We start from the raw sequence: 26,768 nt of genomic DNA, 5'->3' as shown, positions 1-26,768 counted from the left end.
TTGCGAAAACTCTCCCACCTTATTCATATTTTAACTGGGACGGTCATCTTATCTCGAAGCTACGGGAATTACGAGAATGGCGAGACATAACGGAGGGATGACGGACATTTCCTCGGCGATTTAACCGCGTCGATTTAATGCTAACACATCCAGTTGGCTTTAAATAAATCTTCGACTCGGGGCGAAATTAAACACAGGGCTCAAGAATCTCGCGATTTATGGAAGACCGTTTCGCTTTTAAATTATTTGCATCGCGCTATACATATTATATATCCCAGTATATAGCAAATATATCACGCTATAGACGCGCAACGATAATAATGGGGGGAAAAAAATTGTTTGTCCGGACGCGAGATCAGGTTCAAAAATGCATGCCAACTTACGGTATAATCTGATGGATCCCTCGGTCTCGCCAAGCGAGTTTTTGCTGATGCACCGGTAGCTACCGAAGTCACTCGTTGTCAGGTTTCTGATGGTGAGTCTCATGTGCGCCCGGTAGCTGTTCTCCATGATATTCGTGGCGTATTTCTCATTGGAGAGAATCATCTCCTCTCCTAGAAACCAGTAGCTCATAGCACGGGGATAAGCTTCCGTATGACAGTCGATCGTTACGTTGGTGCCAGTGGGCGCACCGACCAGCTGATTCGGCACAAAGATCATTGGCGAAACTAAAACACATTTGATAGAGATTTATTGTTTTAATATCATCATAAATTTTTTAAATATTATTTATTATATATTTATATAATAATTTTGTTATATTTATTGAATAATAAAGAGAGCATCGCACAATCTAAATTTTCCATGTTATATAATATGTTGAAATGTGCAAAATTTAATTTTGCAAAATATAACTTAATATTTATACTTGTTTAACAAAACATACATGCTTCTGCTAATATGTAATATGAAAAAATTTCAAATTTTTAAATTTACTCACGCAATATGTATACAAAAATTTTTTTCAGTAGGTAACATTCTAAAACCTACGCGTTACAAAAGCGAGGGAAGGGGGATGAGGACGGTCAGCTTATTATCCGCAATATACAGTCGCAAGGCAATGAAATTAAAAACTGCGTAGCGGCGTGCTGGTAATATCAAGTTTTTCCCTTCGAATGCAGATACGACGGATCAAGCTTGCAACGGGATGGCGTTCCGCAAAATGCGCGCCGCGGTCGACGAAACGAGTTGGGAACAAAGTCTATTATGGTTGCAAGTCTAACGCCGCGGCGTTAAGGTTCAGGCAATGAAGAGTTAAAGCAGCGCGAGACGATGCCATTCCGTCTTTTCGCTCTTCGTATTCCTCGTAGCGGAGGACGAGCAATTTTCTAACTCGGCAACTAAACCAGAAACGACTGCTTCTTCGTTTCGAATTAATCCGACGTCGGATGCACCGCCGGATGTAACACCCGTGACGTTCACCAGCGACGAGTATGCGCTTTTAGTAACGGGTTAAATTAAAGTTGCAAACTCCGTTGTTGTATGATATATAATAAAAGAATAATAATGCGTTTGTATAGATGGGCAGCGATGTAAAACGACACCGAGAGCTCGTTATAACGAGGAGAATCATACGTTCCGAGCGCGCCAAAGATATCGTGCGTTTTTTTTTTCTTTATTTAATTTTAATCATTGTAACGTTTTCTTTCTCTCTGCACCTTGATCAACTGTACGTAGCAATTTTTATGAAAGAGGGAGAGAAAAAATTTTCATTAATCACATAGAGAGATTGTACGATAAAAGTCGATGGCTTAAAAGCCATTCGATATTTACAATATTCGATATATAAATAGATAAAAAGATATTTTAATAAAATATGAGGTTTTCAATTAAACTCCTAGTTTGCCATTCTCTCTGTCTGCGAACAATGCAGAACAAAGAGAGAGAGAGAGAGAGAGAGAGAGAGAGAGAGAGAGAGGGGGATAGAAATGCAGTTGAGTCTGAATTGCGGCAGATATAGACGTAATCGATGGTAGGAAATAGGGGGAAGTGTGCATTAATTAAAGTTAACGCTGGCAATTTGTGGATTTGTGGTAAGCCGGGATGCGCACCGCGGAGCACGCTGATATACAAGCACGGTCAGGTGATCATGACTCTACGAATGTGTATCGTTCATCGTGCACGCCGTTACTTGTCATTCCGACAGATAGTTTTTCCTTCTATACATTATTGATTATGCGGGGAAAAAAAGACATATGTTTCAGGCATGACTGGGAAACACACAAATATACATGTCTGTATTTTTAAGAATTATTGTAGATCTAGTCAATATTTTTTGTAGATCAATTCATTTTTTAAATATTTAGTTATGAACTAATTTCTATATTTTTGCATAAATCTCTAATCACTTTATGATAAAATTGTAAAAAAAATTCCCTAAAATCTGTCTTAGAAAGAAGAATGCGATTGCATTTTATGTCATAAGAATTATCAACGCGATGACAAAAATCAAAATATCATGTCGAATTTTACGTAGAAGTCAACTTTAAAAAAAAAAAAAATCCCGAAGTTATTTAAGTATTTCATTGTTCATAATTTTTCTTATTAAAATTATCAGAATATTTTCAAAAATTAAATTACATTATTATACTTAAATATTTCTTTACCTTAAATGCCTATGTTTAGTACCTGACATAAATACCGCGCCGTCGATTATACTCTCATCGCAAAAATCTCGTCAGAATTCAGCCGCGTCATACTCGTCCGTCATTATGCGGCCAATTTAAAAAAGAATATCGTATTTCGCAGCGACAGAGAACGTAGTACACGTTATGAACGCACACAAAGTAACAAGCAAATTGTAGCGTGTATTCGAGCGCAACGTAGGCAGAGCGCGAAAATGTAGGCAGTAACGTAAAAAGTCAACCCGCTAAATTGTGCATGTCTCATCAACATGTCTGATGAACCTGGTTAACCAACTTTGCCGAGACGGTACCATGGAAGCGCGGACCAACCGAATTATAGTCCCCACACTTGCGAGCGTTTTCTCTTCCCGCTACTCGTTATGCTTTATGCAACGGCACCATTTTGCCCGCATTGCAAGCATACATAGAAAACACGATATACGAACCGGATATATAGCTGGTCTGATTATGAGTCAAAGTGCAGAGAGATCGTTATGTCAACGTCATGATTTTGTCGTTAGATTCAGTATACAGGTTGCTCTCATTCCAAAACTGTCGATTTCATATATAACTCGCTAAATTTTTCAGAATTTCACTTCTCTCTCTAATTGAAATGATCTGAATAATCAGCGATTAACAAATAAAGCAAACTGGCGAAATCAGAGATCGGAATTTTATTGTTTTACGCAAACTTCATTTCCGTATAGAATGTATGGTATTGGACTAATAAATTGCTATGTAGTAATAAAGCATACTTCATTCGAATATACATAAACAACACGTAAATTCACTTTGTTACTTCATTACATTATTGCATTACGTCGATTTATTTCATTGCAAAGTGGGCAAAAGCAATATAGAAAATCGAGTATTATACTATTGTATGCTCGATTGGCTGGAATTTATGTATTGTCTCTTTGGAGAAAGTTTACTGTGTGTTACGCCAAGCGATTATTAAATCTCCGATTCTCTGGAAGGAAACCTTGACGTCTTACACTGATCGAGTATTCCTTCTATTTTTCTTTTTATCGTAGAAAAGTATCAAGGTCTATTGTTTCTCATTCTTTTGAAATTTGCACCCGAAAGAACTGCAAAAGGCAGATACAAAACGCTTATTACAATATAATCCAATTCGTTTATCGAGACTTTATTATCTGTCGGAGAAATTTATCGAAGAGAAGAGAAAGTTTCTAAAATATTTATTAATTTCAGAATAAAAATAAATAATAAAATGTCTCGACTACACGAAAATAATTCATTAAATTTAAATTGTATAAAATGATTAGATGGACATACTATATTTATACATCTATTGAAAGTTTTATTAATTGATAATTAATTTTTCAATAAAGAAATTTGATCTTTATTCTTGGATTACGGATTATAAATATATATATATATATATAAGAAGAAACATTTGTTTCAATGCTAATTATGTTAATGATATTTTGAGTAGTCGTTAAAATTAGGATGGAAGAATAATAAAAGATAGGAAAAGTAAAATGTAAAAAAACTTCAATATACGAGGAAGAATGAGAGTTTTAATTATAAATATCATACCATGCATTTCCCCAATACAGTTTAATTAATTCATTAAGAGAGAAAGAGAAATTACGTTTCAATGAATAATTATTTTTTTAATATTAATACTACAGATATGTCTTGACTTGACGTATATATTCTGTTTTTCATATAAACTATTATTGTCATATTTATAATTAAATAAAATATTTGCAAATTAATTTATGGCCCATATTAATTGCAACAACGCATAATAACGATCTACAATTAGAAATAAAGCATACCTGTATAAATTATGGAAATACTTTCGAAAAATGTATAAGTAAAATCAATCATCGTTAATATATAATTAGTAAAGTAACGCAAGAATAATACATTAATCAACGTATATCATGCGTGACAGTTAAAGCATTAAAATGATCAAAGATTATTACGAGTACGCATATATATAATGCTGACTAGGAAAAAAGGGACAAAAAAATAATGGTGAATTATCGATCCTCTGGAGATGCACAGGTGGGAAAGAATTACATCGTCGATCAGCTTCGAAGAATTCCCCTGCGGTTCTCGGTCGAATCTAATTATATGCGTTTAAATTGTTATATATATATATATACACGGCAAATCCCTACGCGTATATACATACATGCCGCAACATCAGGTACATTCGGAGTGCACGAAGACGACTCCTCGAGCGTCTATTGTGACCCGGAACGCGGGGCATCCCGCGCAGAAAACCGATGGTTTCGCCCTGCTCGTCTAAATAAAATATGTCCCCCGCCTCCCTAAATATTCAGAAGATACCGCCCGGGCCTCTGCGCCATACAGTAGATACCGTTTCTTCTTCCCTCAACAACGTCAAGTCTCGCACGCACGCGTATCACACCGACATGCAACAGCAGCCGGTCGCAAGTATACGAAGTGACACGAACGAATGAAACTCATAAAAGGGAAAAATGACCAGGAGCGACGGGACGGCTTGCGCGCGGCTTTCGGTATTTCCCTCGGGTTTTCCCCGACGCCGTCTCCCTCCGTTTCCCATCCCCAAGACCATCTACCTCCCTTTCTACCTTGTTGTCTGATACACGTATTCGGAGCGCAGCACGTGCGCCGCTATGCATGCAGCACGGCGTGTGCACGCGCAGGTGTGTTTATGTGTGTCCGCGTATGTGCGCGTGTTCAATTCGTGAAATGAAATTTAAACAATACACGAGCGGGGGTGAGAAGGATCCTGCCGTTGGATCGGAGGTCGCGTATGACAAAGTGTTTAAAATTTATTCGATAAATCGTCGTTGGATACGTTCCAGCCGTTCCCCGACGAGGATGTCTAATTTTCGCGCCGCTTCTCCTCGGGAAAGTTTGCGCCACGTGTGCGTGCGCCGCTATTTACGACATTTTACGCGCACTAGAATGAATTGGGAAGTTAAGATATTTTACGAACATTTGGCGTACAAAATTATAATAATGTCTGCCGCAACCAATTAACATAATTAATTACGGTAATTAAGTCGCAACATCTGTGTAACATGTTACTGTTACACATTCCATTTTATGTCGTTATCATACGTACAACCCGCCTCCTCTCCTCTCTATATCTTTATATCTCTCTCTTTCTCTATTACATAATAATTTATACATATGTAAATTATTATACCCATTATGTAATAATCTTGTATACTTTTGACGTTTTTAAATAGCAATGCCATTTATTTATCAAACGTGATGTTGACAGATAATCCGAGAGAAAATGGGCTTATGTAATTATACAAGATCATATAAGGCCATATATGATCTTATGTCCATTTTTCCTCGGGAGTATTTCACTATATTTTATAGCGTTTCATATATGCGCGCTTTAGCTAAATCCATGAATTAAATATCCACATCGTTAAGCGTTTATTGCTCAACATTCAGCGTATAACATTATAATTATCGCGTCACGTTGTACCCGTAATTTCGCTGGCAACATGCTATTCGCGATGAACGTGTACGTATCACATTATTCGTTACGTGCAAACGCGATAATAATGTACGGTATGCTTGTAACAAACTCACATTCGACATCCACGGTGATCCTCTTGCTGACTGTGGGCGGCACGCCATTGGTCGCGATGCAGAGATAAGCGCCCATTTCGCTGCGCGTGATCCGCGTCAAGTTTAATTGCTCGCCATCATACACGGTCACTGAAACCAGAAGCGGAAATTGATTCAGCTTGGTCGAGAGGGCGCAAATATAATTTAGGACTTTTAGGTACCTTGACATAAAACAATGTTTCATCCTTGTTATTTCGCGAAAGTCGAAACGATTAAGGAAATAGTAATAATTTATTTAGTAATGAAATATATAATTTATACGAAAATATGCATGAAAATAAAAAAGTTAATTTTAAATATAAAACTAAAATTTATAACATGCAAAACACGCACGTAAATGCTTTTACGACTTAACTAGAAACTATAACGCAGATATCGAAAATTCAACTTGTGAAACGATTGCTATAAAGATCATGATTATAATAAATCGCATGATGTCAGAAGTGTATCGATCCAATAGGGAATTTTACGCCACACCCCAAAGTAGTAAAGTTACAAGAACCCCGAATATACGTTTTTATTGCCGGCTGATTTATGCCCTTAGATATCTAGGTTGGTTTATATTGTGAAAGTTTGCAGCGAAACTTATATTTTTAAAGTAAAATTATAGTAAAATTATAAGAGAGTCACGAGAGACGAGAGAGACGCAATCGAAGTTAATATCCACCCATTTTCGTCAAACTTATTCGATGCCATTAGAATCTTTTTACCATTAAAATCTTTCTCGTTAAACCAAGTTCGTACAAAATCGCTATGCGACAGTCGCGAATGACGATGCAAGTATTAGACGCGACTCGCGTGATCAAGATTTTCAGTGTCATTATCGGTGAAGATGGATGTATTGGCTTCGTGTCTACGTTGCATCAACCAAAACCTGCCATTCTTTTATTGCAGAGAAACAACTGGTATGAGAGTTAATGGAAGAAAGAAGAGAGAAGAAGCAAAAGAATCGCTCCATCGTCACGAGAAACTGGCGGTATCAAACTATATCATTATGAAAAATTCCGATAGAAACAATTCGCTTCGATATAATTATGTTGAATTAGTAATGTATTAGAGCGAATAATAATGTAACTTTTTAATGCTTTCAAACTGATGGTTTGAAAGATTTTATCGGCAAAACTAACGACAATTTTGCTAATGAATATTATAATAATGATCATATTTTTTAATTTTGCGTGACAAGAATTTATAAAATTGATATATACAATCGGAAAATTTCAATATTTGTAATATATTCCATCAACGTATCTGCTAATGGACAAGCCCCAAAGTAAAATAATGATATTTTATCTCTCTCTGAATCTTTGACCACGTAACGTAGTGAAACATACGCAGTCTATATAGATCGCGTATCTGGAAATAGATTACCTTCGGTAATAAATTACTGACCGATAATGCGATGGATGGGAGAACGAAATTCGCTAGACTAAGAAAGAAGTTTCTCGCCGGGAATCCGACAGAAAAGAAAAGAATTTCTTCTCGTTATTTAGACATGATATTCACCTCTTTCCGAGAATACTTTCTACCGCTTATAAATCTTTAATCCGATATGATCTGCTCGAAAAGGAGTGAAAAGAAGCAAACGGATATATTTATATATTTCTGTCATATCGTAACTTTTTAAATCGTGTTAAATTTTTCTCTCACGATGCTATTAGTATATATAATTTTACATTTCATATATAACTGTAATTCAATCGTTAACAGGTAAAGCCACATACGTATGTTTCTCACTCGTGACTGATCGTGAGTTTCGGACTATCGCGGAAGAACAATCAACGTCGATCCTAAGAGGCTTAGCGCGTCCCCATAATGACAATTAACAAAATCGAAACAAACGCTAGCTATAAAAGAAGCTCCGAACCACCCACGATCCCTGATTGCGATACGCTCGTTTCCAAGTGACGTTCATAAATCTTTGACCCGGTTTACTCCGGCTTTGCTTGTCTCCTAGTTGCGATTAACCGACCTCCGGCCATTAGAGCGGGCGGCGATGTTTCTTTCACGAGACACATGCCCTGTCAGCTCTGCCGTGCCATGCGCTCTACTCATGGAGAGTGGACACGATGTGCGATGTCGCCGATTGGCAGAGCAAGGCGCAAGCCGATCGATCGGCGCGAATAATTGAGAGAACGCGCGAAATCCAGGCCCGGGCGGAGACAACGGCAGATCCCAAATGACGTGATAACACCGAGCGATAAACCGGCCACAAAACGATCGCCGGCTGCCGAGTAACCCGGGATATCCGTGCGCGTAAAAGCGGAAAAAAAGTATTGACGCAGATCTTGTGGAAAAAAAACATGTTCGATCGATGCGAGCGATCGATCTTTTTTCGCAACAGCTTCATCTTCGTTTAATCGTTTCAATTAATACGATGTCTAGCCGCTGCCGTTGATATTTAACCGGAGAGATAAACTGTGTTTTAGATGGAAATAATGATATTCGTATAACTTTTAGTTTGGAAAAAATTGGAAATTTTAATTTTATTTTTCAGAGTAACGCTTCATTTTCAATTTAGCCGTGCAGAGAAACTACTCGCTAAATAATTCTTTCTTATTTTGAATTTTAATTGTTACATCGAAAATATATTGCAGCGTGAAAGTAATCTTAAACCTGTATAACAACGAGTGCGTTAATTTCAAATAAATTAGATACGTTTATTTTGAAATTATTTTATCATCATTGCACGATGATTAGAATCCGCAAATCTGAAAAGAACGATTACGTGTTTATATGAAAACAAAATATAAAATAATTACATAATTACATAGAAGAAAAAAAAACTTCAAGGCACAGCTTAAATTTATTCATTAATCAGAAAACTCTGTAACATTGTATGGCGTGAAAAATAAGAAATAAATAATGATAATAAATGCGAAAGAAAATATATGAAATTCCGATAATGATTTTTTGCTTTAACATATGCAGAGATTTAAAGCATAACATTGATCGACTATCGACTGATGTGCCTCAAGCAGGCCTCTTTTAGCTACCACGGATGCAATATGTCGGATAAAATATTTGCAATGAGTTTTTGATCGTGGCGCGGCATCGGTCCTCTCGATACAAGTTCATTTCGCCATCAACTCATCCGATATTAATGTATTCCGCCGTTCTTCAACAAGAGCCCGGGAATATTTAGATAGCGGGTACGTCAAAGCTCGGATGCAAATCGATACATCGGATTGAGCAAACACTGATAGTTATTTTTAAGGACGATTCGCAGTGAAACTTTCACTCGGCTGTATAAAAGCTCGCCTACGGAGGCAAAAATCGGTACAAATATACATGAACTTTTGCTACAATATTAATTATTGGAAGTATATGAAAAATATTTTTTGATGCGCGACGAAAACAGAAATCCACACATCCGATACTGTCAAATAATATACTCCATGTATGTGATGAAATCATCAAAGGAAACATTAATAATAAAAAATGAACAGCCAAAAGGAATGCGCTTTGAATGCGCACGGCTGCATATTGTGTATAAAATATAATGGACAATTCGTAATATATATGATGGTGAAGCTGGAAATATCTATTACGTTATCGATATCGTTATTTGAACGCTTCACTTTGTCACAAAAGTAATAGATACATAAATGAGAGACGAAACCGACAAGACAAAACTTACGCCTCTGAGGGACACTCCGCTACATCTTTTTCGTCCCGCGTAACACTCGAAGATTTTGAATCACAAAGATTTAAAAAAATTATTTTATATATACTCAATATATTTTTTATATATTATATATTTTCCATATATAACGAGATATACTATCTGCAAGTTTCAATTTAATTATTCCTTTTCGTGCATCTGGCAATAATTACATGTGTAACTCATTGTCATTCTTATAGCATCTCTTTATCACATAATTTGCATGTTAACCATCGATTAATTCCCATGGATTACTTCTTCTTGACCGGTATAGCTGGAAGCAGACGCGTCATGCAACACGTTTATTAATAAAACGTCGGGACTAAAGGGCTTATTTTGTAACTTTTAACGATGTCGTTACGTGTCACTGTGCAGCTAAAACGTATCGGGAAACAGCTGCGCAATGATATCTAACGACATCGTTAAAGCTTACAGAATAGATACGTAATCCACAAAATTTTACCGCGTCACGATCTCCGACGCCAGAGAGTGCGAGAGACGCGCGCTCGAAGGGTATTAAATAATATTACGAACTATACCAGGTGGATACGTATGCATGTGCATGCATATGTACCTACTCTATCCCACCCTGCCGAAAACTTGGAGGATAGTGTGGCGCGCGCGCACCCCTGACGCTCCGTCATGAATTTGTATGAAGCTTTAGAGGGGCTCAGATGCCCCGGAGCGCGGCTTTGCAGATGTTTGAACAGAAATTCCGGCCTTTTACGATCCTGCGGTGCGACGGCGGTAGTACGAGCAGGACGACACGAGGAAAAAGTGAGCAGGTGGAGGGAGGGATGGGGCAAGATGCAGAAAGGAGGGATATGAAAGGCTCAAGAGGCCAGGTCGGATGATGAAGACGGTGATGAAATTGTGTGTAACAAAAGTTAGATGAGAACAAAATTGCACCATAGATATATACATCCGGATTATATAAATAAAATAGATGTAGTTGGCTCTCTTCCGATGTATATTTGCATTGATGCGTAAAGATTGGACTTGTGATTTTACAAGCGGATAGAAATATTTTATTAGCCGCATATCCCGTCTACATTGTGGATAATACACGGAATATGTAAATATCAAAGTTGTTATACAGCCAAAAAAAAAAAAAAAATGATGAAAGGATAATAAATTTATCGCATTAAATATTGTATTAAAAGCGGATATGTGAATAATTGTTTCGCAATCGCTCGTTACGATATTTCTTCAGGGATTTCGAATATTTCGAGAATTCAACCGCCAATTTGAAGTCTCGATGTAATAACTATTTGTATCGCGCTATTCAATCCTATTATACATATATAATTTAATCGTTATACAATTTCGTTTATATATTTTTAGAAATATATTATCTCTGTTTCTGTATAATACCATTTATATAATTGTAATAATTTATATAATAATTCTTATAGGAGTAATAAAATGATAAAAGTAAGGGGGAGGAGGGGTAGATCTTTTCAATGTAGTTGAAATGATTGTGTACACAAAAGCGTTAGCAAATAGGTATTATTTTTCTATAACGTGAAAAATGTCGAGTAACTAATTGCGGACGAATTAACCGATTACAACGGAACGCGAAAGTAATTGGCGTTAATTGAAAGTCTTTTTGTCGTGATTTGATATCGTACCGTATAAGTAGGATAAAATTTAGCGCAATTAGCGTTACAAAATATCGTAAATTATTTACGGTCTCTTTAGTAACCCTTCGCGTGCTTAACGAGCGATAATTTTACATATAATGATGCGAAATAGTATGCGCAGACCCGATCAGCGATGCGTCACGCAAATATAAAACCATGGAAAATGTTTGCTTATCACGAATATTTGCAATCCGTCACCGAAATGCAAACGGTAAAGGACGATACGGTTTTACTCGATGCCGCAAATTGACGTCTGCTAGAGCGCAATGCTCTACGACAGCATGCTTTTAGGATGATTTAAAATCTTCCTTATCATCACTCTTCGCTTTGAAAATGTCACCAAGTAAGACATAGGGAGACGAAACAAACGCGACGCTGATGGAGCATTCGTAATATGAAAATGTGTCGAAAAAAATCTATTTGTTTCGCTCTTTGGATAAACGAAATCACGGATCGGAAATAGTAAATACGTACATATTTTCGTTACAAAATCGCAACGAAAATCGCACGCGTTAAATATGTAAAATGTATATATTTATCATAAAATTTCAATATTTATTCTCTCGATAGAACGCGGTTACCGTCGTCGCAAATGTAACGCGATATATTTTTCGATATTTCGAAAATGACAAACAATCGACAGATATTGAAAAATCAATAAACTCCCATCCTCCGATTTTCATATTCGATCGTAAAAAATAAAGTGGGTAGTTGCAGCTGCTCGTACGGCGAAGGTTTCTTAGAAAGAAATTTAACGACGAAAAGTTTGCATGTCGATATCCTCCGGTCGTTCGATCGTATAACGCGAATAGGTGAACGGGCGTTCCTATTTGGTATTCGATGGCAGTAAACCAACGTAACGCATTTCGACGATTATTCGATTCGGATGCAAGACGAGGTATTGGGGTTGGCGCAACAGCCGGCCATCGGCGTCAGGCTGTACCGAGGGATAGTCGGATGGTACGATTAGCCTGAGCATGGTTATAAACCGGTCCAAGTGGCAACCGAACGATTAATTTTCCAGCTTGCCGGCAATTGACTCTCCTCGCACGACTCAAACGCAGCCTGGGACAACGAGCTACACGTGCTACACTAACCGTTTTATGACTAGATCGCGCAATTACTTGTAATAGAGTTGATTCTATTACCGTAACGCTATTGCGAATGTGTACTGAAGTTAGTATGATTCTCTATAACGTTAATTGTTCGAACTACATAGAACTTGCTCGTGTGTCTTGCCTTTAGATATTGGTCAATTACATTTACTTTCTATAATTTGCAATTTATAAAAATATAAACATATATTTTATTAATTAATGATTCGGTAATAAATTCGTAACTAATTCTCTTTAATAAATAAATAATATTTAATCAGTTAATGCGATAATATTTGCAAACAAATATTAATATATGTAAATAAATATTATAACAACTATCGTAGATGCATATTTATTTTAAATGCGTTTATTATCAATTATCGAAAAAGGAAAGCGATACTTGTGCAATAATAAACATGATAAATTATTATTTTCTGTATCGACAGAAATAATCATGTGACAAATTGATCGCGAATATCTCTTAAAGCAAAAATATAAGGAGAAAGTAAATGTAGCTACAAGCATTATATTTTTTGGTTTTTCGACAGACTTGCAAAATTCGATGAATCGATGCAATACGTGCAAAAACATTGCAAAATCATTCCGCAACTAATATTCTCATTCTAGCGTTATTTCCGCTAGAATGCACGCGTTTCTATTCAATGATCAAGCCAGGAACAATCGTTGAAGGACACAATTTCGCTATAAAATTCAATAGATTAAAACTGGATAGCGTAACAACGTCTTGGGGGAGAAGAATGTTATCGTACGGATGTCAACGTGTCCCAGATGGCGCCGACATTAACTCATGAGAAACGTGCACGAAGACCAACCGCTGTGCTATGGTCAGGAAGCTGTGCTGTGGTTTCGGCCTTCAAACCGAAACGTCTCTCCGGTGTTGCGTCAGGATGGCGCATCTAACGGCCAATGACGTTTCACGAATGCTGCAATCTAATTGAGTAAATTCCAGAGATATCGCCTTGAGAGCAGATAATAATGATTTTACATAACGTTATTATACTTGTTTCCAAAATAGCTTTCGCTCAGTTCTTGCGAGACGAAGCAAGTAATTCGAATATCACGAGAACGAAATGTTCTTTAACGCCATATATATATATTATATCCACAAAATTAACCCTGCTCGACTCGTGAATTTTTGATATTCTATATTATTATAATATGTACATAGTTGATGGTCGTATTCAAATATTTTCCTGACTGGATCCATTTCGTATAATCTCGTGGTTTTATCTTGTAAATTTATTATATTAAAATTTCCCTTCAGTCTTTCCTTTTTTATTATTCGCTATTAATATGCAATTGTTCAATTTCAATTAGATTAACGAGTTTCGTTTCTGAGTTTCCAATGATTTTCATTTCCAACGACTTTATTGACATTTGCACGAGAGAAATCTTGAAGCTAAAACTTCTGTGGAACGATCTCGGGTTTGATGTAAAAAACAATATTTTTGTATATTAATCACTCTAAATACCGTAGAAAAATATTTGACATGCTTTCAAGATGCCAAACATTACCGGGGAAATTTCCGACATACCTCAACACTAAAACGCAACCGTCCCGATAAGACGTACGATTATTGGAATTTCAACATCATCCAGCTTGGAGCAAGTAAACATCCTTGAACAGATTCGTCCATCTGGCACGTTACGTCAGACGGTTCCGATCGTTGGAATCTGAAGCTCAGCACGAACCGTACAGCTCTTCTGCCTATCAGTTCAGCAGTTCTAGCGGCACTTTCCCGTAAATAACACAGGAATCTATGCTTCCGAGTGGAAGCCGTCTGGTAGGAAGCGTCGACCGCTATTTCGCGAAATTAATTGAATTACGTTGACGAAGCGTACAAAACAAGGGAACTCCGGCTTTTCTTCCGAGTGCCTTGTAAATAGAAAGCATGTCGAATTGCATTCCACGCGACAAGAACTAATGATTTCGAGGAACAAACGTATTTCTCTCCGAATTCGCTCGCAAAAATTCGTTCGCCGATAAAGACGGCGGTTCACGCGAATCTCTCGAAGAAACGATCTGAAACGACAATTCGATGAGGGAAAAAAGTGGAATTAGCGAAGCGAAGGAGCGCGATTACGCTAAAAGTTCTTGGCCGTTTACATAACACGCTGCGTCTAAGAAGGATTAATCCACCAGCGATAAACGAATTGATTCTGTTTGCGTAAGTCTCGAGGTAACGACGGTTAAATGACCAGTGCACGTGGCTTCAAGAAGTGAATAAAGAAAGGGGGTAAAAAAAAAATATATATATATATATATCCTGCGAACAGAACTTTAATCGAGTCTACTTTTTATCTTCGCGATCCCCCGGTTTTCTCTTCGCCATAAGGGGTATCTTTTTCTGTCAATTAAAACGTTCCATTCATACCGCGATTTTTGCCAAAAAAAGATTTGATACGAAAGACCTAAAAATATATAAAATTATATTTTTAAAACTTTTATTAATATCTATTTTGATTTTAAAGTTTTTATTAAAGTTACCTGATATTTATATACTAGCAGATTAATCTAATATTAACTAGAAACACATTTACAATTCCATAAAAAACGAGTAGCATCTCTCGCTGTTAGTTTATTATCTTCTGTTAGAAAACATTAAAAAAAAATTAATAGAATTTATAATTATCTTTCTATAAATGTATTTCTCTTCATGTTAAAACATAGACTATACAGTTTAATGCGTTAAACACATCAAACTCACTTGCTTCGTCAAATTCTCAAATCTTATCTGCGTAAGAAGTAATTAAGAAAAATCAAGAAACATGGGAAATCAGTATTTCGGCATCGAACTGTCGATCGCGCGGGTCGACTTCGCATTGAAATTATGGATTCGATCTATCCTTAACAATCCCATTAGAGAGTCTCCACATCTCCTCGTCGATAACCTGCGCACTGAAACTTCGACTTTGCCTCGGGCTGGACAAAGTGCCGATATAACTTGTCTTGTCTCTTACTGCGACTGGCATTTTGGCGTGACTCGACAATCTAAGGATATATAACAAGCGCCTTCATATATCTAATGCAACTTCGCATACTCTATACGTGCTCAGGAAAGGAAGCAAGGTATATCCGTGTCTTTAGATATGTATGACTTTAAACACTCAAACGTACAAGTTGTTTTTAATTAGACGAGAATATTTAAAATATTTAAAATATTCAAAATATTCACAAAAAATAAATACGTTATGTATTGACAATATCTTTCAATAATATATCAACGAATCAAAAGCTTAGCAGAAAAGAATCAGACAGAAAGTAGTCACGGATGTTTTCTAGCACGACGTATAGTTCAGTGAACGCAACATACATATCCGCATCTTTTGATGAACCACAAGTTACAGGATATTTTTTCAATTATCTCTTTATGCGAATATAATATCGCGTCATTTTTTACAAAAAATTATTTTTAATTATTCCTACAGCAGCATGGAATTTTTTGTATTAAATATAGAGAAATATAAAGCATTGTTACGCGCGTTAAATGTATCAAATTGCAACGCGAGTGGTAGATGAGACACCCTCGTTTATCTCGCGCACGTATGTCGTTGACGTAAAGCATCCCTCCCATAGCGCGTGGCATCGTTGTCGTCGAAATGTGTGCACTGTCAAACTTGAGCGCTCGTTAAAAGTTACCGATGCGTTCCCGAAAGTGGATACGAAGTCCGATAACTCGATCTCGGAGCGCAGCACGACATCGCGGCGAACCTAGCTAGATTATCGTTTCTGATCGTGACATTCTGAGGAGGCGGGAGAAGAAGGGAAGGAGGTTCCCTACCTGCTCCCTGTTATTTGTTCACGGGATGCGCGACGCATTGTAATAATGTCGCCGGAATATTCCACGTTACGCAACAACGTTACATACGATTGCGATCCGTTAATCGTTCGCGTATGTATGTACTGTAATCAAATGCTATTATCGCGTACGCAGTATACGAGATATTTGTCTGTCATATTTCTAGAGCAGACGACGAGAGAATATACGAGATAGGATAGAAAACTTGAAAACATTTTCGTCATGTATAATTCTATTTATCTTATTTTTTTTTTCAGATAAATATACGCGTTTTTATATCCCGCTGTTATGGATGTAATATTTTCTAGCTGTAGATACATAATTTTATGGAAATATTATATATATATTTTAAAATTATTATTTATTCTAAACGCGTGAAATAAATATTATTTCGCGAAGCCAAATAGCCAATAAAAAATATCTTTGATATATTTAATAGTAAATATTTTTTGTTTAATAAAATGAAAAGCTTACTATGATATTTAAATATGTGTTACTTATATACTCTCTTTTTTTTTTTTAATAAGACATTTAATCATATGAATATTTTTGCTTAAAATGACGATACTATCACTTCCCAGAATATTGAGCTTTCCTTCTGGGACACCCTGTATATAATAATAAACTATTAGTTTCGCATTTCACGCTTCATAAGATACCTCATGCTATCTCTTGAGAATCATTGGAATTATAGTTAATTGCTGACAAGAGAAAATGAATAGCTCGAAAGCTGTTATGAGCAATTTGTAATTATAGGAGCCGTGGCTATTCTACGATGCATTGCGGCATAATATACACGGATGCAAAGAACGTAAAGTACGCCCTTAGCTCGCAATCCTTCTCACTTGAATTATACCTGTATTTAACCTATTACGCTACCTGATATTAAGGGGAATAGCGTTCTATCGTTGTTTTTCAGAAGAAAATTTACGCAGGGACGCGACGGGATTTCAAGCATAAAGCTGGGACGAAGCGCGTTTAATTAGCGTAAAGTGCGTTGCGTTGTTAAAAATGAATACTAGGAAGGATTATATGGATACAGGAATATACGAAAGCATATGCGCTATTAACGTGTATTATTCGCAAAGCCCGGTGGTGCATAAGAAATCATAAATAAATTATAACACGCTCACATGAACTTAATCGCGGATTACATTATTTGCGGATCTCATTTGCGTCATAAATATCTTTCCGAAAATTTTGTTGATGAGTATAAATATAAGAATAAGTAGAATATATCGACACAAATAATCATCAATTATTATTAATTCCAGATGATCACACATGCAGCTTGCTGTCCGTTTTAAATAGTGTAAACTTTTTATTTCATCATTATCGATTAAGATTCTAACACAAATTATGTAATTACCATTTTCTTCGTAAATATGTAATCTTGTCTCTCAGAGCTTTTACTTAAATTTATCTTTTGGATATTATTACATAATCGACAAAACTCAAGTTTGCTTCGCAAACATTCCTAATAATATATACGCGCGAGCACTGAAGAGGCAAAATTCCTCCAAGAAATTAACCGCGTGTAGCTCCGCTGCTACAGCCTTTAAGCCTCTCATAGACGCGTTCTTCCGCAGCAGCAACATTAGTAGCAGCGGCAGCAGCAACAGCGGGAGACCCTTTTAATTCCGTGTCGGAATCACGCCGAAGGAGAGACCGTCGCGTATCTTCAGTAACCAGTGCATATTTCATAGACGCGCCGTGTGTGCGCATAATTTTCGTGCCACCGCTCTCACACCCACAGGCGCTCCTTCCACCCTTCACGTTTTCCTCTCTCCCCTCCGGACATCCCCGGACCCGACTGTCCGCCCCGCTGACGGACGTTTTCTCCTCGCACTCGGTGGTAGAAGCTACTCGCGCGCGAAGGGCTTGGAAAGAGAGTTGATTAATCTCTACAATATTTAAGAAGAGCGCCGAGGTCGAGAGCAAAAAGCCCTTCGCCCGAGCTTTACGCGAGGATAGCGCTTCCCCGCTATACAAATCCCCCTGGCTAATCCGCTGTTTGCATCGATGTACCTCTTTTCCCTGCGGTTGTCCCTGCCTTTTTCCTACCTTCGCGGTGACTTTGCTCGCCTCGCTACAAAATACATCGTGGATTCCTAGGCGTGTCTAAAAGAGGCTCGATAAGAATCCAAATTTTTAATGTCACGAAAACAAAAATGCTCTTTACCCCGAAAAACATTAATATGATATTATACGCGATATACCGAAAGTTCATATGCAGTCTGCGTGAAAATAGAAAAGAAGCGATATATGTAGGAATATTAACAGCCGACGGTATATAAACAATTGATATAAATTTCACTTATACATTAATTATGAAAAATGTGCGAGAACAAAAGATTATCACGCGTTTCAAACCGTATCGCGATTATCGAGAAAGCCGCAATTAAACATTCCAGGATTAAGCTTCAAATGAAATAGAACGGGATAGTTTTATATCGCAGAATATATATGCAGCGCATAAAATTATGGTATCGCGACGAATCGTTCGTGTAATGCTCCTATATACAGTGTCGCTCCTAAATCGAGGATCGATTGATTTTTACATCGATGCGTATCACACTCGCGTCGTATCGATTTTTAACGCGCAATTTTAAAGCTCCGTTAAGCCAATTAGGATAATCCGCATTAAACGCGTATACCATTTCAATAAATTGCATACGCGTGGCGATGATGCTGCGTGACGATGATCGTTCGTTGTTCGTTTACGTCGAAATATTTATGCGAACGCAACTCGGCGAGATTGATAGACAGAATTGCGAGCGGCGCAACAATTGCATTACATAGTTTATCGTATCTCGCGGCGTTAATTCGCGGCCGTGTTCCCCATCAGGGATTTCGCGCGGGCATAACTCTCGTGGCGTTTTAACAATTACGAGCCTGAAAACGTGCGAATTTTCTATAGCGGATGGTGGGTAGGTAAGGTGCTCGTAGAATCCGTCGCGTTTCACGAATCCAAGTTTATACGAGACGCAGAAAGCGCCCACAATGCGGCACAAGGAAGGAATCGCGAAAACGGATAATTGCATTTACCAATCTACGCTGCAGGGCGAATCTACCGAACTTTATTGCACTTGACTGCGATAACTCGTAGATTGCGGCCACTGAAGATTTCCCGCTGGCACGTTTTCACGAGAGAAAACGTGATATGTATTCGATCGATAAATCGACAGCGTGTTGCCAAATATGAAAAATAATGTTAGTACCGCATACAACGCTTGAGGAGGGCTTACTTTGAAAAATAATATTATTATTCAATCTCTCGATAGGTCGCTAATCTTTCATAAAAATTCGAAATGACGCGATAAGAAAGATACAAAAAAAAAAAAAAAGAATTACCGTGTTTAATTTAAATTGATCAATTTAAATTCGAAGATTTATATTAAACAAAAGATAGTACGACATTAGCTGCGTTAATTATTCAATGAAGAAATTCCATCGTGTTTAGATAAATGAAGAAAAGATATACGATAGAGATACGTTCCAAAGACAGCTTACTGACTGTCAGAGAGAGTAGGCGATAATCACATTGCTAATAGCACTGATGGTGGGTGGGAACTTACACAGTTTATCGCACTTTATTGCTTTGCCATGAACGTAGCACCCTCTAGGCATTCTCCGATGGAGCGTGTATAGTTCGCTCTCTCCTTCTCACCCTCCACCCCCCCTCTCTCTCTCTCTATCCCTATAACGCTAAACGTGCAAAGATAACGACATAACACGCATGGGGGCACAATGTAGATATTAGATAAACGCGCCGCGCTTTACGAGCCATCATTGCCGCGATTTATTGCCTTCGCAATTTCTCGAGGTCGAATTCGCGGTATCGTAATTTTGACCTCAATAATTAATTGTTTCTCTTTTGAAAATGATTCATTTCAGGGGATGAAATGTATTTCTCGTAATATTTCAGGGCAGGTGTACGCATGAAACATTAAGTATGTGAGTATATATATGTACACTTTAATTAATATGGATTACTTGATATGAGTATTTAACATCTTAAATAATAAAGATTGTTCTAATCCATCCGAATCTAGAATTACTGCAATATTCGAGATAATATGTGATTCATAGATTAGCATGATATGAATAAAGTAGTAGATACAAATCCGTTTTCGCATAATTAAAGGGATTCATAAAGAGATGTGATATAAATCTTGATTTATATTAATAGTATCTTTTTTTGTAAGCTCCTAAAAAAAATATCTCATTTATGCGACATTAATCACGAAAGCAGAACGGAAAAATGCTGCAGGTCGATGGCAAGAACACGCAAACGAATAATTATTGAGAATCTAGTAAAATCCTGTTAAAAGTCATAGCTTGTCACATAAAAAATATCACGCCGTAAAAAGGACATATTCAAAATTTAAATCTACTTAAAATAAAGTCGGTAAACATGAAAAAAATTCACATTATTTAACAATGATGACATAATTGGTTTCAGGTACCGCTATCCACATTAAAGATTTTCTCATCGCGCATTTACATTACTTATATGTCAAGATTTGACATTTGAGTATTAAGTAAAAAAATCCGCTTTATCCGTTTATAAACTTAACTACAAAAAGTAACTGCACACATGTTAAATAATATACATAGTTATTTTTGCCGAATTACTAAATATTCATCGGGATATTTTTCTCGTCACTGAATTTATCTGCACTCATATATACATCACTACGGTTATCGAATTAATAAACTTTTCGTAAATCCGATTGTCGAAAAAAGAAATTGTTAAATCGCGAAGGACGTGTATACGACCATCTTTAATTTTACTCTGGATTTCTTAACGCATTTTAATGCCGCTGATGGTGCACAACATGGTTCATACATCGTTCGTAATTGATGAAAATTCACTTCGAATTTCTTCGATTCAGCAAACGTCCGCCAGTCCGTTACTCGCGCGAGATGTCGATGCTGCGACTCGTGGGACTCGGTCTAACTTGAAGAAAAACGTACGGAGAAGAACATCTTCGTACCAAAAATTACTTTCCGCATTGAACTTCGGCTGCATTACAAATACGCTCGTTTCCCCTTGTAAAAGTGCTTTCAAGTTTCGATTCGCGTAGACAAGAGATCTCGATAGTAAGGGAAAACTCGTTGAAATCGTTTTCCAACTTCTTACATAAACGAATGAAGAAAATTCTCCGAACGTTCGAAACAATGCAATTCGGCGTAAAATGTTACAATATTAAATGTTTGAATGTTAGATATACAATGATATCTATCGCGACAGTGCGTGGGAAAAATACAGTAAGAAAAAATAGTAAGATTATAATAAAATATTTAAAATATTGGCAGATATCTATATAAAAAAATAATAATTGTATAATTGAGTAAGGAGAGTTATTTAACACACTATTCATTTCAGTGAAATAAGAAATGGTCCAAACAAATAAATAATACAAGATAGAGAAAGCTGATTAATATCACATGCGAAATCCTTTGTTCGTAACGTATATCTTTTTTATCATGAATAATATCGCATTTTTCGTTGCGCTAAAGTAACTAAAATAGACGCAAAATATCAAGGGAGCCGCGAATAAAAATAGATTTCCGATATGCCACATATAAAATAAATTGAGAATGATTCAACGGAATAACGACAAATAGAAGAAGACTTGACATCCTGACATACCTTTGTGATGTTTGTTGAGGCTTATCACTTGACCGTCCTCTCGTTTCCACATTAATTTCGGCGGTGGATATCCATCAGCCTTGCACGTGAGAGTAATATTCTGATGTTCCCGAACTGCCACAGTGCTCTCCGTAGAAAGAGAATCCAATATATTTGGTGGCACTGGAACATACATAGAAGAGCTTCTTTACTCAAAGCGACACGCTGTGTAATTAATATAAATGGAACGTTTATCAAACGTTTTATTTAAATGCGTATTTTGAAACGTATTTTGTATCTCTGTTTCGAGTAAATGTAGAGCATTATAGAACATTAAAGTACTCTTTATATGCATCGCGTAACACAAACACAATTAGATTTGATAAAAAAATTCAAAATAAAAATATAAAAAAAGAGTACAATTGATTTTTTTTTTATATTACATATTAATTATTACAGAGAAAATATAATAAATCTAAAATAAAATCGTTTAATTGAAATTATTAGTAAAATAATATTTACCGACGACTTGAAGAAAGCCCACTTGACTTATCATTGGATTGGTATTTACTTGGCACATATAATAACCTCGGTCGTCTTGTTGTACGCTACTAATGTGAAGCAACCATGTCTTCTGATTGTCATGCGACACAGAAAACCTGGGTACTTTCACGACTACATGTTTGTGAATAGTCAACAGCATTTGACGACCAACATGAATCCACGCCACCTGAAACAAAAAATAAATATTTAAATTTATATTGTTAGATCAAAGTATATATTGTTGATTATTATATGATTATATCAAAAATTATATTTTCTTCTCTATCTATTTTTTTCTCATTCATAAAATATATATACTTTTTATAAATTAAATTAAATTTTATGTTATATATCTCTATTTAATATTTCAAGTTTGCATCATCAAGTTACAATTTTGTTATAATTTTGCAAACAGTACGATAAACACGCGATATGAAATACGAAAATGATAGAAGATCCGCGTGGAATTTAATAATAACAAATCACTCATTCTTGCATTTTTTATTTGAAATTATTGTTATGATTTATTATATTATATTACAGAAGAATCTCTCTCTCTCTCTCTCTCTCTCTCTCATGTTTTAAATATAATCTCATGTTTTAAATATAATATGATATTTTCCTTCGATTCGATTTGAGACATTACGAAATATAAAGATTGTTTTTCAGGACAAGAAACTCTTAAAACTTTATAAAATACAATATATATATATATACTGTAATTAAATATATGCAAGTTCGTATATTTAATCCCCTAAAATCCAAAGCGTGACAGCAAAGAGTTCAACAACCTTCACGTTGAAAATTTCATCGCGTTCGCTTAATACAGAGCTCCAGCAGACACGTGTTCATAAAAGCAGGAAGCAACCGTCCGTTTATCGCGCCGCATTCCTGCATTGAATATTTTCACATTAGCACATCACGTGCCCTTCCCGAGATTCGCGGCCGAAGTCAGCAAAAAATTCTCTTCATTTCGAGAACCGCCGAGTTTTACGATCGACATTTAACTTATTGACTTCGTTTTCATCAATGCGATCCGCATTGTCCCCCGTCAAATATGCTACGAATGGCCACCAATTCGATGAAAGGAGAAAGAGAAAATCGCGATGTAGTATTCTCTATGCGCGATCGCTATGGATAAACATTATTATGCCGATATTTTACGTCACGTAGAGGTAACTGCTCCAATTAAGGCCACCGACTAAGCTCATTTCGCGACAGAGCTTATACACCTTCAAGGATTTCTGAGTTAATCCTGCAGTTTAAATCTTTGTCGTCTGACCGCAGTGAGCGCTCATTATTCCTCATTTTTTCTTGTTCTTTCAACCCTTTTTAAAGATGCTTTTCTTGATAAAAGAGACAAAAAAGGCAATTCCAGCCCGCTTGGTTGCTCTTTTATCCCAGTAGCATTTTCCTTTCTGTCTATCTGCGAAATGCGACATTAAACGCGATTTTGTTTGTGAAAGAATAATATAAAAATTGTAATAGAATTTTACGAATGCCTTGTAATTTCTAAAAGACTTGTTTTATAATCTAAAAAATACCTTTTCAATATTAAAAATTATCATTTCATTGCACGCATAGATATTGTTGTATTGTAAAATTTTAATATAAATTAAAATTACAAAAACTTTATTATTATATTGTGTTGATATATCATTTTTAATTTTATTAAAAACAGATATTTACTTTCTAATATATCACTCCTACATGATCGTAAGTTCTATCAAATTGTGTTAATTATCGTTTAATAAAAAATTGATCACGTTTGAATTTCTAATGAATAAGATTTCAAAATGGAAAATTAAAAATTTCTAGCGTGCTACATTTTAAAATTATAAAATAATATAAGTTAAATAACTAAAGAAAACGCGCAATTTAATCGAATATTAATCAAGTTTTATATCACAATTTTGCGCAATGATCTCTTCACTCTGGATCTTTCACTGTTTCCTTTTAAATTCGTTATCGCTGTTTGGCAAAACATGTGCATCCGCGAAAATGGCGCTTCTTCCGCTTTTTTACTCGCCTCTTTTTCCAACGTATACATACTTGCTCAAATTAAGACAGAAACAAGCCCGTTCGGACGGAATAAATTGTATCATTTCTAGTCTTTCTTTTCATTTAATCCGCGCAAAGTATTTCAAATTTTATTCGAAATGATATACCATATGCACCATTGTTCGTGCAAAATATATCGTAGCGATATTTCTGTAATTCTTGAAAATCGTATTTCTGGAATCATATAGAGTAATGTAATTCGAAAGAGTAACATTTTATCAATTTGCAAGTCAAGTAGACTCTCAAAGACAAGAAATTGAAACGTGATTTATCTAATTAATTAAACAGTTAAATAATAGACATATCTGATGACACAAGTTTCACAATAATAGTTTAGCGCAAAACTTTATAACAGGGAACGTAAACAGCTTAGTATTAGATTTATTGCCATAGTTTGCTGTACGACGCGCGAGAAGTGATTTTATTTGAGATTATTCGGCAAATGAATTATGCTTAATCGTGAATCTAAATCCGACGAGACATTTACATTTAGAAGTTGGTGTTTCCCGTTTCACTCCGTCCTGAATTCTTTTTCCCTCAGGTATTTCACCTAGGAACTCGGCAACAATTCCGTCTAGAATTGTTCGTCTATGTACCGCTTCTCCTTTTCGTCGGCTCTCGGGTAAGCAAAAGTTTCAAGTACGGAAATCACAGTACATCCTGGGAAAGTTCTTTAAACAGTCAGACGCTACTGACGGCTCTCCTAACGAAGAGCTGAGAAGATAGATGGTGGCGGATCTCAGAAGCTCTTGTCTGCCAACAGGATTTGCCGGTTCCAGAGGATCTACGAACTCGTCAGATCTTGCTCCAGCTTGCGAGTAATTCTGAAATCCGTCACGCGAAAACGTTCGCAAAGTCGTCTCTTTTGACAGAGTTTCGACTTTTTGACAGATTTTCCTATATCACACGTATAAAAAAATAACAACGACAGTTTTCCGAGACACACGATAGATCATCATATAAAAGTCTAAAGTTTAATCATTTCTCGTATTAATTAACGCCTGATAATTTATAAATCAATTTCCCCTTCATTCTTTTTCCTCGAGATTATAAATTGATCATTATATAATGCCATGCAAACTTTCGAGATTAATAAGTTTTATATTACCTACATCTCTCGGGGCAATTTTCACGACGGTTTATAAGCAAGAGGTAGGCACTGAGAAAGTTGCCTTCTCCCAAGATCTCTCAGAAAAGTCACCGTAGAACGATACGAGAAACTTTCGTAGTCACGCACCGCGGATGGTTTCTAAGTTCTAACGAAGAGGAAAGAAGCCGCCGAGAACGTGCAGGAAAATGATACTCGCTTATATAAATGTGTTCGCTGGACTGTCTTGAAAATTAAATCGTGGACAAAAATATGCGTGACTTCAATGCGACAATAAAAAAAGAAACGCGTTAATCGTAGATAATATCATGATTGAGATAATGGCGAAAAAGTCACGTTTATAGAAAAATAATAGCCTCTACGATTTGACGATCTCGAATAAAAACGCATTTTTAAGAGGAATATTTACGGATGGCTATGATATCATACAGATCTTAAATGGTCTCGGCAAGAAATTCCCACTGATCGATTGAAAATTTTGGCAGTGGTTCAAAGTTAGTCTCGGCTGGATATCTCTTTTTCCGTTAATTTTTCGTATATTTTATTTACACTGAGGAAAAGAAAGTATATTAGAAAGGAATTATATACATGCCATAAAATAATATCTACATGGAATACGATATTTACTCACGACTTTATACGGAATCGTAAAGAATTATATTTTCGCAGGTGCGAACACATCAAATACAGATATATATAGAAAATATTGAGAAACGATCAATTCTAAATTATAACAAATCTATAGTGATCGTGACAGGTTATGCGATATGGATATCTAGCTTTTACAATTATACCTACGCATGTGTGATTTATCTAACTAACGTGTGAAGATTCTGTTTGCACGTATCGTTATCTATTGACAGTACGATGGATGATTCAATACAATCTAGATTCACGCGTTCATCACTCGCTCCGATCACTTTTATATGCTTAATTCTCGCATTCGTTTAATAT

At 36.2% G+C, this 26,768-nt stretch overlaps 1 protein-coding gene across 5 annotated transcripts in view; it reads right to left on the bottom strand.

Annotated features, from left to right (window-relative positions):
• The window catches only part of LOC138940046 (lachesin), a 253,582-nt gene that overhangs the window by 30,621 nt on the left and 196,193 nt on the right, over positions 1 to 26,768 (bottom strand). For all 5 annotated transcript variants that reach the window (XM_070308549.1, XM_070308546.1, XM_070308547.1 and 2 more), the window contains 4 exons: positions 22,625 to 22,832; positions 22,124 to 22,285; positions 6,201 to 6,329; positions 384 to 668 (listed from right to left, as the gene is read on the bottom strand). In XM_070308549.1, the coding sequence (XP_070164650.1) occupies positions 384 to 668; positions 6,201 to 6,329; positions 22,124 to 22,285; positions 22,625 to 22,832 (784 nt within the window). The remainder of the gene's footprint in view (positions 1 to 383; positions 669 to 6,200; positions 6,330 to 22,123; positions 22,286 to 22,624; positions 22,833 to 26,768) is intronic.

This window comes from Polyergus mexicanus, unplaced genomic scaffold (assembly GCF_030449975.1).
Source record: "Polyergus mexicanus isolate NDT 795.1 unplaced genomic scaffold, iyPolMexi1.0 SCAF_16, whole genome shotgun sequence".
NCBI lineage: Eukaryota > Metazoa > Arthropoda > Insecta > Hymenoptera > Formicidae > Polyergus > Polyergus mexicanus.
The sequence above is the reverse complement of the archived record's forward strand: the minus strand, read 5'-3'. Positions and strand labels throughout refer to the sequence as shown.